This window comes from Perca fluviatilis, chromosome 3, assembly GCF_010015445.1.
Source record: "Perca fluviatilis chromosome 3, GENO_Pfluv_1.0, whole genome shotgun sequence".
NCBI lineage: Eukaryota > Metazoa > Chordata > Actinopteri > Perciformes > Percidae > Perca > Perca fluviatilis.
This window is the reverse complement of record NC_053114.1, coordinates 3,695,357-3,711,691: the sequence shown is the minus strand read 5'-3', so window position 1 is coordinate 3,711,691 and position 16,335 is coordinate 3,695,357. Positions and strand designations below refer to the sequence as shown.

The following is a 16,335-nucleotide window of genomic DNA, read 5'->3' as shown; positions in this document are numbered from 1 at the left end:
ATATTCATACACTGCTGTACACATTTGCAAATATCCTTCCACACATTTAGTCTAACCTATTTCCTTTGTTTATACTGGTTTATATGAACTATAATTCTCCTTTGTCTCCAGGCTGCTTGTCGGCATCATTCAGCGTTACCTTGGCAGCGATGGTAGCAGGGGTCATCCTGTGTCTCTGTGCGTCATCAGGGTGCGATGGTCCAGTGTATCCATGGGAGCTGGGCGACATCTCGTTCTCCCTAAGCCTATCGAGGGGTTCCTTTCTCCTCTGAACTGATGCTGCTGCAACCGGCTGCTCATACTGACCTGCTTTGGACCAATCCTGAAGAGGGTGAGTCAAATTAATAAACAGGAAGTAGCAGGTAGAATTAGCACGAGAGACTTGTCCACTATCCAGCAGTTTGAAGCCCTTCATCTGAGTGCAGAGAAAGGGGGCCTTTACGGGTGGATCGTGTGTGGGTGCTTGGAAGAGTGTTTGCGCGTGGGTGTGTGTGTGGGCAGGGGCCTTTTTGAGCATTTGAATGTATTTATGTTGATGAGTTTGATTGGTCAGCTCTCCGCACCCTGCTTAGTTTTGGCCAATCTCCAGTCGGTAGATTGCAAAACCACTGAGTGAGACAGGGGAGGCCAAAAAAACAATATGCATGCACACGCAGCAAGTAGGGATGAACACTTTAAAGAAGCAAAGCAAATGTGGTTATGAATGAGTTAATCAGGTGATGAAAATGAAAAGAATATAAACCCCATGCAATAACTGAAATGTATGCTGTAAACCAAAACAGAAGAAAAGGTGCAACTGAAGAAATGGAAGCGAATGGAGAACAAACCTTCCACATAGGAACCTTTGATGTGGGAGAGGAGGAGCTGGATCCAGGGGGGCAGTTATAGGGTGGGGACGCAGGAAGAATGACAGAGAGAGGCCTGGTGGAGCCAGAGTGAGAGAGAGCAGGGCGGAAGGTAGCGAAGGACGTGCCAAACTGCGGGATGAGAGACATAGTCATGTCATCAGAGAAAGACAGAATCAGAAACCAAGAGAGAGACAGAGGCAGCCAGCAGTGGTAGAGGATCACTGGGCCGAACACATGACAGTAAAAGCAACACATGTATACACACACCTAGTGTACAATAGACACTCACACACACCAAGTCGTCAGTGACACACAAGAGCAGGATCGGTTTAGCAGTAGATTTAGAATAGAAAAGGCCTTTTAAAGACAATTAGTGGCTGCTATCCATGCATCGAATGACTACAACAGCTAAGTCAGTGGTGCCTACAAAGGCTACATGTTTCCAGCTACGTTATATAATTGTTAGAAAGACCATGGGATGTGTAAAAGCAGCATGCATTTAAAATTGAATTTTATTCGACAGTTACTACTTCAGTGCAGTAATTCTGCAACACTGTAGCACAGAGTATATCCAATGATTACTTGAGAACAACCTTGTTTCAAATGTGCTGTTACAGTTTCAGATCCAAAGTGTAGAAGACAGTCTTGAATGGTCCCTATATAGAAAAGCTGAGAAAAGGAAGCAGCTGTGTGCTGCTGTCTATCAGAGGTGGGAAAGATGACCAGGCGTGCGTTTGCAAAACCAAGCAGTTATCCCTCATCCTTTACGTATTTTCTCTTGTAAAACCTTAGTTATAAAACTGTCTGAAAACTCTTTCGATTAAGCATACATTTCCAACAAGTCCTCCAAACCATTTGAAAATATAGGTTGTTTATTCCTACTCTCTAATACGACCAACATGAGTGCTTCGGAAATTAGCGCCCCTGGCAGTGGCAGGAAATACGACCCACAACAGACGTTACTTTACTTCTGGTCAAGCACGTGATGCAGAACGTGACGTGCTCCGTATGTTCCGTTTGTTGCGTAAAGTAAAAATAAATAAATTGACTTTTTATTTTCAATGGGACATAAAACCCAGTCTCCAGGGTGACAAAGTATAAGAGCACCGAGCAAACACAGGACTTTCACTTTATTACCTGTGTTGATTAGGCCTGGCAAACTCGATTCCTTTTAAGGATTTGGGTTATTCTGAGTCACTCACTAAACTGATCCGGGTTGTGCGAGTCACTTGAGTCAGTATTGCTAGCTCGCAATGTTTTGGACTCTCTGCTCGACCTAATTGCATTTACACATACTAAATTTATACACCAAAATAGGGCTGTCAAACGAGTAATTTTTTTTAATCGCGATTAATCGCTGAATTTGTACAGTTAATTGCGATTAATTGCATGTTTTATCACATGATTAAAATTCTATTATTTTGCATTTCAGAACTGTTTAAAGTATTTATTAACAATGGAAAGCAATTATTACCACGGTATCTTGATTGGGAATCAAATGAATGCAAAGAAAGTTACTTTATGAACTTGACTTTAAGATTTGTATTTGTTTTATTATTTATTTACTGTAAAAAAAGAAGAAAAAAGAAAAAAAAGAAGGCTACTAAACAACAATCAGCCACTTGTTTATTGTTAAGGCCATATGGTAAAAATTAAAGATTTAATAATAATGTAATAACTATAACAATAACTTATTGTTTGTTTGTTTTGTTTGTTTGTTTATTTTATTGTTATTTCACCAGTAAATTGCTGTTGAACGACAAAAACAATCACCAGATGGGAAAAGGGGATTTTACAATTACTGTGAACGCACCACGAGGCTACCTGTTTGAAGTGAACGCACCATCTGTGTTGTTTAATTCCGACAATGGCAGCTGCTGTGCTGCAGAGCAGACTGTTACGTCCCACTTTACACTGTTTAACGTTAGCTGTCAGCATTTTAACCGTGTTTAATCAAGCTGCTAGCTAAAGATAGGCTAACGTTACCTGCTGTCAGGTATAGTGTAAAGTCAGGCACCGAAAGTTTCGTTCTTATTCGGTCTTGTTACTACCGTTTAGGTCGGCATGTTTCGGTACCCAACCCTACTTACCAGAGTCAATATAGTGTGCAGTAACTTCTAAATAATTTTGATAACTCACTGACGTCCAGTGATCACCGGTTGATGAGACAGCGTTTGCACACTGGTTTCAACAACAGGTTGGTGAGTAGCACTCTCCAAAATAGTGCTTCAACCTGAGTCACGTTAACTAGATTATGCTTAGCTCGTAGCTGGTAGCACTAGCATCAACCTGAGTCACGTTAACTGGACTATGCTTAGCTCGTAGCTGGTAGCTCAAGCTTGACGTGCTTCGGTGATATTTTAATTCGGCTTTACACAATGTGCCTTTGGCTTTCAACTTGTCTACGAGCCGTCCGGGAGTTTTGGAAAATAAAAAGCGCCATTCAGAATTGTGTTGCTGCTATCTTTCTCCATCATGCCTGCAGCAGGAGGATGTGTTAGGAGGAAGTATGACAGCTTCATGTTAAGGAAAGGTGCGGCAAAGGTTCAAAATAGTAGCCTGTTAGGCACTACATGAAGCTGAGTGAAGTGAAAATAAATTAATAAATGGCGGCATGCGATTAAAAAAAAATAGCGCGTTATGCTCGGCCCTTAATCGCGTCGCGATTAACGCGTTAATGCTGACAGCCCTACACCAAAACCTACAGTAGGCCTAGCTAGGCTACACGCAGAACATTGCATGTTATTTCAGAAGTGAAAGAATGGCTTTTGTTGTGGATTTGCTTTACCCTGAGCTCAAGGAGAGACTTCACTCGCTTGTCTGAATCAGATCCACTCATAGCCGGCTGATTCGCGCGATTGACTGACTCACGTGAGAACTCATGAGTCATCGACAACTCGTGAGTTCTCGAGTTAGTCCCATGGTCTGCGAGCTTGCAATGTTTCCGGCTCTGAGTCTGTGGATCGGGAAGTTCCTATAACCTGTCTCGGACTGTCTCTCTGCTCACTCAGTCGCTTGAGTTGACTTGTGGAGTTGTCGTTGCCTACGAAATTGTACGTTATTAAGCTTTGGGCAGCTAAGATGACTAGGACTAGTAGTAGCTAATGTTGCAAGAGGTTTGTGTGTGGCACTGTTATCATTTTAGATTGAATTGTGGTAGGACTCAACTGATCCGAGTTAATGATACTAGAGACTCGCGATTCATGAGTCCATTTAAAGACTCGGGTGAGTCACGACTCAAACAGGTTTATTGTTGATCCCGTCACAATTACTACAGCCATTAGAGGGTGCCGCCATTATGAAACCTAACCTAAGTGCTGCTTGAACAAACGACTTATGTGGGCGTTTCTCGGGATAGGACAGTTTCACCTTCGTGTCCAAGTAAGTTCGGCTGCGCAAAGCAGTATGGGACTCATTACTGCCCCGTGAGGCAGGAGTATGGACCCACTGCAACTACAGTTGGCGAGAGCTGCAGTCCGATTGAGGGTATGTTTTATCATCAGAGTATTGTTGCTCTTCAATGAGATGCACTGCCCCTTCACGTAGTAGATGAGACAGTCCCAAACAGGTTAGTAGTGTTGGTGCTGGGAACAGGGTCAGCAATACCCAGATATAATCAACAAGGTTGACGTAGAAAAGAACAGAAGTTTGTGGGATTATTTTGCCTCATGGTAGCTGTGCAAGTTTTAATCAAGGTAACCAGTAGATGTGGTTTGCGCAATCCATCTTGACAATGCGTGTCACTCAAGTGGAGATGTGTCACACACTGGCTGCCATCAGATGGTTGTAAAGGGTGTTAATCAACTGAAAGGGGAAGCAGTCATATATGCAAGCTGTTGTGGAGGACAGATGCTGCTTAGAATCCGACATGAATATTTACTTTGCCTTGCGAGCATCATTGGAATTGTATTTATGTTACAAACAGATGTGCGTACTGGTCAAAGGATGTTTAATGAAAGGGAAAGAGACAAGCTCTCAAGCATAAATTAAAGGAATGCGATTTTGGAGAGGTTTATGTGAGTGCGCCTGCACCAACTAAAGTGTTGAAAACAGTACAGAATACAAGCGTTCCATGCATACTTTGCTGTTGACCTGATCTACGTTTGTGAGTGGGAAACAATGCAAAACCAAACCAACATTGGAATTGTCATACAAATTCCCAGTGATACTCTGCGCCTCTCCAACCACTGAAGCGAGCCACCAAAATACAAAACATAAGTAGGTAAGGAAAATATACCCTTTGTGCTTAGGAGGATACCACTTTGCACTATTGTTTATCTAAAAAGCATGGCAATACATTTATTCAACAAAAACCTCACATCTGAGTTGCAATTGTAGTCATTGTTCTCTCGTAGGTCGATGGTGTTTGATTTGATGTTGCTTGATATTGTATTACCAAAAAGCATTCTCTGCTGGAGAGCCCATTTAGCACCCAGAGAGCTGCTACTGTCTGTTCTGTTGCAGGTGCACCTGACTATCCAGGTAACAATCCCCTACTGTTTTTTTTCAAAATGTATTAAACTCTTAAAATAAAACTGCTGCTACCTTGGTGAATGTAACCTATCATTTTAAACAGCATGTGAGGTATAATCCGGTTTGATAATGACTTTATACCACCACAATTATCAATGTTTTTACAATAGTCTCATTTTACAAGAAATGAAAGTTTGTATTTGTTCATCACTCCTACCAGAAACCAGTATTAGAAAAATGAAGTTACAATAAAAAACTTTCATAAATTGGAGAACAATCTGCAATCTGCAAGCTGTTTTAATGGAATGCTGAAACCACTGAGGGACCAATTTGGGTCGATGAGTTCTTTCTACAGAACGGCTGGCAGCATCCTCTGACCGAGGCAAATACATCAGAAGGTTTAGACTTTCTATGGACACTGATGGGATGGACGCATACAAAACTAAACAGGCACTAAGCTTTGGGTCACAAAGTGGACCTGCAACAGAGCGGATTGTCTCATCACAACGCATTCATTTATTTTTGTAACCCAAATTAAATGTGTTAAGTGTTAAGATGTTTAGGAGGCACTACATTTAGCGATAGCAGGACTGATCAATGTTTTGTTTTCTCTCTAAACTCTTTGCTTTACAGCATCAGTACCAGCTGATAAATATGTATCGTAGTTTCCTGAAGTCACTTCTGGTGAATTTCTGGCTATTGAAGTCTTAAAATTCAGTTATCTCCTTCTCTTGCTGATGGGATTAATAAAATGTCCTCATGTATTTTTAAATAAAGACACCCAGACTGTTTTAATGTACAAAAGATCTATTTATATAAAGAAAAAGTTGATCAAATAATAATTTTAAGAATGTTGTTAAAGGTCCTATGACATGCTGCTCTTTGGATGCTTTTATATAGACCTTAGTGGTCCCGTAATACTGTATCTGAAGTCTCTTTTATATAGGCCTTAGTGGTCCCACTATACTGTATCTGAAGTCTCTTTTATAATATATATATATATATATATATATATATATATATATATATATATATATATATAAATATATATATATATATATATGAATATATAATAATATATAAATTCTGCCTTGGTGCAGAATTACAGTCACTAGAGCCAGTCCCACAATGAGCTTTCCTTAGTATGTGCCATTTCTGTGTCTGTAGCTATTGAGGAGGAGAGAGGGTGGGCAAGGTGGAGGGTGGGGGTGTGGCCTTGACCAACTGCCATGCTTCGCTTGTTTTCAATTCATGATGCCTCTCTTTCTCATGGGTGGGCCAAATTCTCTGGGCGGGCAAAGGAGAGAAAGGAGAGGTAACCTTGCTCCTTATGACCTCATAAAATTCCAGATCGGCCCATCTGAGCTTTCATTTTCTCAAAGGCAGAGCAGGATACCCAGGGCTCGGTTTACACCTATCACCATTTCTAGCCACTGGGGGACCATAGGCAGGCTGGGGGAACTCATAATAATGTTAAAATACCTCATAAAAGTGAGCCTTTGTTATGAAATAAACCGATGAGATAAACTGATAACACAATGTACCTGTTTTTTCCTATTTGGGCCAAACTTTAATTGCTTTTAACGTGTTATTTGCTTTGAGTGTTAAACTGTTAAGGACTCCACGCTGTACAGGATTAATAAGAGTACTTACAGTGGTGGGGGAGCTGCATTCACTGACTGACTGGCATGTTTCTGAGGCCTCTGACGATGCTGAGCTGGAGGACTTCTACAGCAGACAAACACAAAACAACAAAGCTATGTCATATCAACTGCTTTGCCAAGAAAGATCAAGAGTCCATATGTTGGTGTGAGCATTGTGTGTTTGAAGCTTAAAAGGTACACTGTGTAGGAATTTCTCCCATCTAGCGGTGAAATTGTACTTTGCATTCAAACAAATAGTGCTCTCTAGCGCCTTGCTTTTTCATATGCGTGTTGGAACTACGGTAGCCGTTATGTACCAAGAAGCTATGACAACATGTCTTCCAATTTTCTTTTTTTGGGCGACGAGGATTCCTTCTCCTGTGGCTCGGCATAAGTATGATCCTCCATTATGAACTAAAGGGAAGTGCAGGCTTTCAAATTTGCCGGGGCAGTGACAAGCGCCCTCTCACTGATCTCCTCCGTTTCAGCTGGTTTCAGTCACGTGACATGGCTCTGAACGAAAATGCGTTGTGGATTAGCTAGACAGGTCGGCTAGTGCTCTATGTCCCTCTCAGCCATTATAGTTTTTCAAAATGGCAGAACGACATGGAAGCCACCTTGGACTTGCCCGTCCAATGTAAATACGGATAAGAAATTCTTCGCTTACGAGGATAAGTCAGATCATTGGCAGAGGTCATTTTACACCAATGAGGACATATATATGAATTAAGACATTGATTTTAGCTAATAAAATACTTAAAACACTACACAGTGTAACTTTTAAATATCTTTCCAAAAAGAAGCTACACATGCCAGAGAGGGTCGATCATTCAGGTTGCTTTCCAAAGTAAATCAACTTGAAAATGAAATGTTGATGTTTTTATGCTCGTTATATCACCGACTGGATGTGTATTTCACTGTGTGTGTATTTCGGCGTACCTGGCTAGTGATGTCCGAGGGCATGGGCGAGGGGGGCTTGGAGTAGATGTTTGCGTCCTGGGACACAAAGCCCGAATCGTGGGAGGAAACGCTGCTGAGGCGGTGGGCAGCGATGCCCCCCGGCGGCGGAGGCTGATGCGGCAGGCTGCTGCGGTAGCGATAGGAGGAGGAGGAGGAAGATGAGGTGGGGGAGTGGGGCTGGGAGCCTCCACCCCCTCCACCAATACCACCACTACCGCCTCCCCCTGACGAACGGGAGGCACTACTGTGGGCGCTGTTGACGCTGCTGCAGGGGGGTGGGAAGGAAAGGTGCAGAGGAGCAGGGGGAGGGGTGGAGGGATGGGAGGGTGAGGAGTGTGAGGGGAGGATGAAGGTGATGGTTGCCAATGTGGAGTAAGGACAGTATTGGGGGGGAGGGGACATGATTACAGGGATGTGTCAAAAGTGAAGGTTCGATTCAGGAAGAGGATGTTCAAACAAAATGTGAGGGGTTGGTTATTGGCGATGATGAGAAATTGATGATTGGACGATGCATTGGAGGGTTTTGTGATTGGTTTACGTGATGGGGAAAGTTCAGGAGTAGTTCACAGAAAGTTGTCATTTTTTAAAATTTTTTTTTAGGTTAGTTGTAACCCCGCGATGATGCATTAAAGTCCCACACCAGTCACAGTTTAAACCAGAGACCACGAAAAAGAAAGGAAACCAGGTAACCAAGGAAACCGAGAGAAAGAGGGCAAATCATGTGAGCGCACACAAACAAAACAGAGAAAAATAGAAGACAGAGGAGTGGGGAAGAAGACACACAAGTACAAAAGAAATTGTTATTTATGGTGAGGGAAAGGGGGGGGGAGAAAAGGGCAGGGGGGGGAGGAGGGGGTAGACAGAGAGTGTGTAAGCTTATGAGGATCCGGGGTGCACGCACACACACACACACACACACACACACACACACACACACACACACACACTAAACACTGCAGGCAGGAGGCTGTGATCTTGCATGCTTTAGAGCTTTGCCTTGAGCGTGACTGCTGCTACATGCATACACTGACAGAGACTGAATCACACACATACACCAAATGATGTTTTTTCAGACAAAGAAATACACTTTTAGTTTAAAGTACTCTTCTTGTAGTATTCACTTTGTTTTTCGAATACTCTGAATTCTAGTATTGTATGCGTTTACACCCAAAGGAAGCAGAAAACTGTATTTGCTGATCTTATCTACTATGCAAACATTTAACAATTTTTCATCATTTTATAATCTTTTTACAAAAGGAAATCCATATACTAATCCATATAATGTTTCTCTGTCTGAAGACTGTGGTTCATTTATCTGGAGAGCCCACTCAACTGACGATGACTGGACGAACAGTAATCATGGACTGACAGACACAGACAGACGGGACCGACAGTCACAGTGAAACATAAATCAGTGAAGGCTCCTCTTTCTTAAATCACTGTAAAGAACACTGCAGAGCGGGTAGAAGGTGCTGGTCATGTCTGTGTTTGCATACATGTGTGTATTTGTGTGTGTGTGTGTGTGTGTGTGTACCTGCACATGCTGCTCTTGCGGGAGCCAGAGCTGCTGGGGGATGAAGGAGGAGTCTGATAGGACCAGCTGTAATCTGAGCCCTTCAGATCCTTAATCACCTGAGAGAGACACACACAAAGAGAGAGAGAGAGAGAGAGAGAGAGAGAGAGAGAGAGAGAGAGAGAGTGAGTTTGTATCCTATTAGTTTCTTTCTCTCATATTTTGCATGTGTGTGTGTGTGTCTGTGTGTGTGTGTGTCTGTGTGTTCTTGTTTAACTATATTCGTGGGGTCCAAAAACAATATACGGTACTTGTGGGGTCCGGACAGCTTTGTGGAGCCAAAATGCTGGACCCCACAAGTTTAAAGGGCTGTTTGAGGGTTAAGACTTGGTTTTTGGATTAGGGTTAGAATTAGATTATGGTTACGGTGAGGGTTATGTTTAAGGTTAGTCATTTAGTTGTGATTGTTAAGGTTAGGATAAGGGGCTAGGGAATTCATTACGTCAATGATGGGTCCCCACAAAGATAGTGCCACGCACTATGTGTGTGTGTGTGTGTGTGTGTGACTTACCTGTTCACTTGCTGGGGGCAGTTTGTGAGGATCGGTTGTCAGCACAGTGAGGTCATCAATGATGGCCTGGAGGTGGGTGATCTCTCCCAGCATAGCGATCTCTCCGTTCTAAAAAAAAACAAACAAAAAAAACAAGATAGAAACTCAAATTTCCTGCTGACCACCTTGTCCTCCAATCAGATTTCTCTAAGGTCCAGAACACGTCAGGGGCAAGTTCAGTCTCAAAACGGTGTGCACCGCTTTGCTACGGTTTCCGCGTTGAACGACGTGTTTCCTGTGTGCAATGTCTTTGAGATTTCTATCATTTGGTGGGTGTGTCTCGGGTTTATTTATTTTATTGTATTGGTTTATTTGATAGGGACCATGCCTACTTATGAACATTGTTGTATAAAAACACCTTGTAAATATGCCAGAATTAGTAATGAGGTCATAAGAAGCAAGTTTACCTCCCCTTTCTCTGCTTTGCCCGCCCAGAGAATTTGGCCCACCCATGGGAGAGAGACATCATGGCTTTCAAATGAACAAAGTGGCAGTTGGTCAAGGCCACCAACATGCTCTTTGGACCAAGCATCCAAAGAGCACCATGTCATAGGACCTTTAAAGGTGTAGGACCCTCTCTTATTGGGAGGGGCAAGCTATTCCAGAGTTTACCTCCTATTATTGACAATACGTTTTGTCCAGAAGTGGTGCGTCTAAATGGTATCACACAGTCCCCTTTTATTGGCTGTGTCACAGGTAATACCCAATCAGCAAAGATATGTATGTAAACTCGTGGTAAAAAAAAAAGGCACAGTGCTTGCGCACAAAACATGGTGTCCAATACACCCCCGTTTCAGATTTAAAAAATGTGTTGCTATGTTTTGCGGAACGTGGCCCAGATTTGTGCAGTGTCATGTCAGGTGACAAGGCCTACAGCTCCTGTAGCGCACGTCAGACAAAAAGTGGCAAAAAGTGAATATAGGGTGCTGTACTATAGTTAGCTGTACTAATATAGAGTGTTTTATCTGTGTTTTTTCTGTCATTTGTGGAGATATTTCTATACATCAACCATATGTTTCTCCTGGTTTCCTGTGACAGTGCAGAGGAGAACTACATGCTGTCACCAAACAAGACTTAACACTATGGTAGCTGGGATGTGTCAATTAAGAGTGAATCCTGAAATCTCAAAATGATTTGTGCTTGCCTCTGTTATGTTGCATTATCAGAAAAAAGGGCAGTAGTGTTGTTGTGTACATTTGCATAGAAAAGAATAGCACTTATCATAGCCCAATTGCATTTTTATTTTGTGAAGAGCTTTTTCCTGATGTAATTCAATACATGATTTATTTTTCCTAAATGTCCCATATCATGATATACACTGATATAATATAAATGGTATCAATAATATTGTGATATTCATTAAATGATTAATGAATTAGAATAAATAACTTTAGTGTTGGCCGCTACTTTTGTTTGATAAAAACCAAGGCAAATTGTATTATGTTTCTTCCTTAATATTAGTATTTCAGGAAACCTTATGCAATATCATTATAATGTACTGTGGTATGTTTGGCCACAACAATCGTAGCATCACATTTGATACTGTTACATCTCTTGTTACCATGGGAGACTAATGCTGCGTTCCGTAACTCGTGTTTTCACAACCTTCTACCCGTGAAAGCGCCCTGGAACGGCAGTCAAACCCATAACTTACTACTGGTGGACTGGTACCAGATCGTTGTACTCCCAGTTACAGTTTTTGACGTCTCACACACACATAAACAACAACGGCGCCCCCTGTTGATGCTGTACAGACGCCGGTGATTAACGGTGAGAAATAGACATAAATAGACATAAATAGGCAACGTAAAGTAATTCTGCACATTCTAATCAAAACTATACACATACGATTGTGTACTACTACAGGTTATGTTTATTAAATGAAGCCCAAAATACGTCACCGACTACAAATCGCTAGTATCAGCTAGCGCTAGCTAACGTCAACGTTAGGTAACCGGTAGCTAACGCTAGCTAGAAGGGTTTGTGGTTACTTTGCTTGGAACGCTACCAAGTCGCGAGTCGTGACTTGAAGTTGTAACTTACGGGATAAAAATTGTGTCTGGAACGCAGCATATCACACACCTATGTCAGATAAAATGTAGTATGTCGCCTCCCAGTGGAAATCAAGTGCAGTGATATTTGTCACTTTTTGTATTTTAAGAACACACAACCAACAGCCCTTAAGTCACTTTGAGCGACGCACCCTTGAGTGTCACCCGTTTAACTCTCGGGGACGTTGGCACCTGCTAACCGCATTCATTATTTGGGAGAGAATAGGAGCGTTTCTTCACTTGCTTCCTCGCGTTTTAGTCCTTCCCACGGAGGAAGCATGGGAAAGACAAGGAAGTGTGTTTTAAGAGGGATGAGATGTCATGTGAATTCGCCAGCTCTACGGGTGGAGTTAGCAACGGCTTTCAGCTGCATGGCTTCCCGGAAGGCTGCTCTCGTGTCGAGATCCCTTCTCGCTCCTCGGTGCTCAGGGCAGAAATGAGAGCTTTGAGATGGCCTTCACCAAGGGCCAGAATGACTTCCGGTTCAACCGAGGAGCTATCAAAAAGGGGAAGTGAGATTCAGCCCTCGTTTCACCTCATACCTTTCCTGTAACTTCCTGAAGAAGACTGGTTGCCGAAACGCGTTGGAGTGATGTTTTTTTAACCTCATTCTAGTTAGAATGTGAGAGATGTTTTTTTCTAAAGACAAGTACCATGGATGTTTTCTTGATGCACCCTTGAGTCACTTTGAGCAAGGCAATGAACTCTAATCTACAGTAGTGGAGTGGAGCTGTTCAGCAACAACAGAAGACTATGGTCCCACTGTGCAGCAGGTCACAGCGTGTTTACTCCACCGCCCATCTTTCCCTCCTCCCTTCCTGTCACTCTGCCACCACCCCTCCTCCTCTATCTCCTCACCACGACAGGCTGAAGGAAGCCGATGAACGTGCAGAAGCGACCCCTCTCCTCCACCAGGGCCCGACGCACTGCCTGCTTCTCCGTCTCCTCCATCAGCAGACACAGGTCAGTCACATCCTGCATGGCGCTGTCCAGCTGAGGCTGCAGGTCCACTCGCCCTGGGGTGGGGAGGGTACAGTGGTGGTGAGAGAAAACACATATGAGATAGAAGAGAGTGAGACAGGCAGTGTCAGGGAGAAGATGATGGTCGACATGTATGATGGAAAGAAGAGAGGTTTACACCAGAGGAGGTGGGTGCAAAGGAATGAGAAAGGTGGAAGTGCCAATAGTGTAAGTGAAAAGGAGGAAAAAGTGTGTGTAGAAAAGAAAAAACATTAACACAATGTGGGCCTGATGAGCAGTTTGTGCCTTAAAAAATCACTACTTGCTGTAATTGCACAGCAATCATGTGATGTCAAAAGGTGCATAACTATGGTGTAGAAAATCTCAGTCCTATCTACTGTTAACAGAAGAAAAAAAACATGAAATGGAAAAGCAAGACACGGAATAACTCTTTGTAGTGTTACAGCATGCAAGAAAAGTCAGCCGAGTTGTCTGCAGTAAGAGAGATTGAATGACAGAGAGGACAAGAGAGGAGGGGTAGCATGAGAGCAGAATGGAAGCCTGCGGTGTTTCTACAAAGCTAGTAGCAGCTACAGAAGTCATGCAGGAGTCAAGGAAGACAAAGTTACATCATGCATTGTCGGGGGTGAAACTGCACGACTCCAACTTCTCATACAACTACTAAACTTTAAAAGTTGAACTCTAATCTGTCACCAGGAAACAAAACCCACAAGTGAAGATTCTTCAGGAACTGCAGTGTAACAACTGCTTCTCTAAAAAGTACTTTAGTACTGTCAGTGATAATGAGACCCAAAAATGGTGCATAAAATATAGAGCTCAGTACGGTGGCCGACAGGGGCAGACGCTCTGCAACTTAATGAGACACACGCAAATGGACAAAACACAAGCACATTCTTCACAAGAAAACATCTTCATTAATTTGACAACACATGCGCAGCATTTAGCAAACGTGCTGCAAATACACACAACACAACCAAATACATAAACGCACTGCAAATACAGAAACGATGCAAAAAGAAAAGCACACAATCCCCGAAAAAACAAATGCAACAAAAAATAAAACGCTGAATCCAGATTACACAACGGAAGTTCTCCAGGCCTCTAGGGGGAGCGCTGAGTGGAACATCTGGATTTTCAACCCCAAGGGGGGAGAGAGAGAGAGAGAGAGAGAGAGAGAGCCTGGGCACATTCAATCTCAGAACGGTGTGTACCGTTGTGAAACTGCTTTCAGATCATAGACTGTAAATATTAAGTCTGTTTTCTCTCGGTTGGTGGGTATGTCTCTAGTTTATTGGCTCAGGTCACAGGTGATAACCAATCAGCAGAGATGTGTCTGTAAACTCATGGTAATAAAAAGGCAGAGCGCTCTCTCCCCGTGGGGTCGAAAATCAAGCTGTTCCACTGAGCGCTCCCCCTAGAGGCCTGGAGAACTTCCGTTGCGTAATCTGGATGCAGCGGGGTTTTTTGTTGCATTTGTTTTCGGAGTTTGTGTGCTTTTCTTTTTGCATGGTTTCTGTTTTCGGAGTTTGTGTGCTTTTCTTTTTGCATGGTTTCTGTTTTCGGAGTTTGTGTGCTTTTCTTTTTGCATGGTTTCTGTATTTGCAGCGCGTTTGTGTATTTGGTTGTGTTGTGTGTATTTGCAGCGTGTTTGCTGAATGCTGCGCATGTGTTGTCAAATTAATGAAGATGTTTTCTTAATTTGCTTGTGTTTTGTCTATTTGCATGTGTCTCATTAAGTTGCAGTGTGTCTGCCCCTGTCCCCCACCGTAGGCTCAGGGGTGTAGAAGGCTCCAGGTTCAACATGTGGCAATTAGTTTGTGGTAATATAATTAATGGCAAATTAATTTCTTAAAATTGAATGCACACAAAAGCACATTTCAACCCTTAAATGTCAAATTATAATAAACCCTAAAACATTCCTACGCTGTCGGTCTTTAGAGACCCATTCCTTATTGTAAATTACACAGATGGAGCTAAACTAATGTAACATTACTTGTACACTTTTCAACACACAGTATATGTTTGCCCTTATATGTTTGACTTTCATTCACAGATTTCAAAAGTTTTTTGATTTACGTCAGAAAAGTAATCACAAATCACAATCACTGTTGCTTGGTCGTTACAACATGGCTGCAGTCCACAAGCACATGTCCTCAGAGCTATTATCATCATACTCGTGCTTTTATACTTCAGAAAGAGCTAACTGATCACTTTGCCCAAAATTATAATCCTTATCATCAGCTGCTTCAGGCATGTCTTTATTTTCTGTCATCAAAAACCCTCCAGTATCAAAGAAAGTGCTGCTCTGCAGTGAACCCATATCAAAGGCAGGGATGGTAATGTTGGAAAAAGTAGCATCTTCTCGGGGCTCGGTCTAGCCCCTCCCCCTGGCCTCGGGGCTCCGCCCACGCACAGATGTGCAAGAGCGTCTGTCACTACCCAAAGTGAGTAGAGTGCAGATTTGAGTAGCGCATGCTCAGATTTAAACGGTTTACGGCATAACGTGTCATACCCGATGTTAGCCGAGTCAGACCGGCTCTGGTCGAGTGCAAATGTGAGTTGTGCATGCTCAGATTTAAACTGTTTACGGCATAACGTGTCTTACTGAAATTTGTGAAATCTGTAAAATAATAAACTTTTCTCTTTACATACAGTAACAGAAGATGGAAATCATTTCTACAACGTTTTAGCTATCTATGATTGTTTGGTTGCTAACGTTAGCTCAAAACGCCATTCAAGTGACAGCCTTTGTTGTGTCTGATTGCTAACTTGTAGCTAGCAGTCATTTCAAAAACGTTATAGCTCTCTATGATTGTTAGATTGCTAACGTTAGCTCAAAACGCCATTCAAGTGACAGCCAATGTTGTGTTTGATTGCTAACTTGTAGCTAGCAGTCATTTCAAAAACGTTTTAGCTATCTATGATTGTTTGATTGCTAACGTAAGCTAAAAACGCCATTAGCATCTAGTAGGCTACTTGATTGCTAATGTTAGCTCAAAACGCCGTTAGCATCTAGTAGGCTACTTGTCGCAAAGTGACGCATGCGCAACTCAAATCTGCACTCTACTCACTTTGGGTAGTGACAGCGTCGAGCACAGCTCTTCAGAGCAAGGACCGCAGTTTTACTTCCTGTAAGCCAACACCTAAAATTAATCATAGTCAATGTTTAAAACAAACATGACTACTGTTAGCAATGGGGAGACGACGCGCATTGTACTCAGGCTTGTACACGGGAGGGGTAGAGTACACGCAGCGG

General features: G+C 42.6%; 1 protein-coding gene across 6 annotated transcripts in view; it reads right to left on the bottom strand.

The window, feature by feature from the left end:
* mtss1lb (MTSS I-BAR domain containing 2b) overlaps positions 1-16,335 on the bottom strand; it is a 100,510-nt gene that overhangs the window by 12,452 nt on the left and 71,723 nt on the right. For 2 of the 6 annotated variants that reach the window (XM_039794595.1, XM_039794596.1), the window contains 7 exons: positions 12,957-13,114; positions 10,009-10,116; positions 9,459-9,556; positions 7,904-8,189; positions 6,975-7,049; positions 828-977; positions 140-322 (listed from right to left, as the gene is read on the bottom strand). In XM_039794595.1, coding sequence (XP_039650529.1) covers positions 140-322; positions 828-977; positions 6,975-7,049; positions 7,904-8,189; positions 9,459-9,556; positions 10,009-10,116; positions 12,957-13,114 — 1,058 coding nt within the window. The remainder of the gene's footprint in view (positions 1-139; positions 323-827; positions 978-6,974; positions 7,050-7,903; positions 8,190-9,458; positions 9,557-10,008; positions 10,117-12,956; positions 13,115-16,335) is intronic. The other 4 variants (XM_039794597.1, XM_039794598.1, XM_039794599.1 and 1 more) reach the window with 2 other exon arrangements.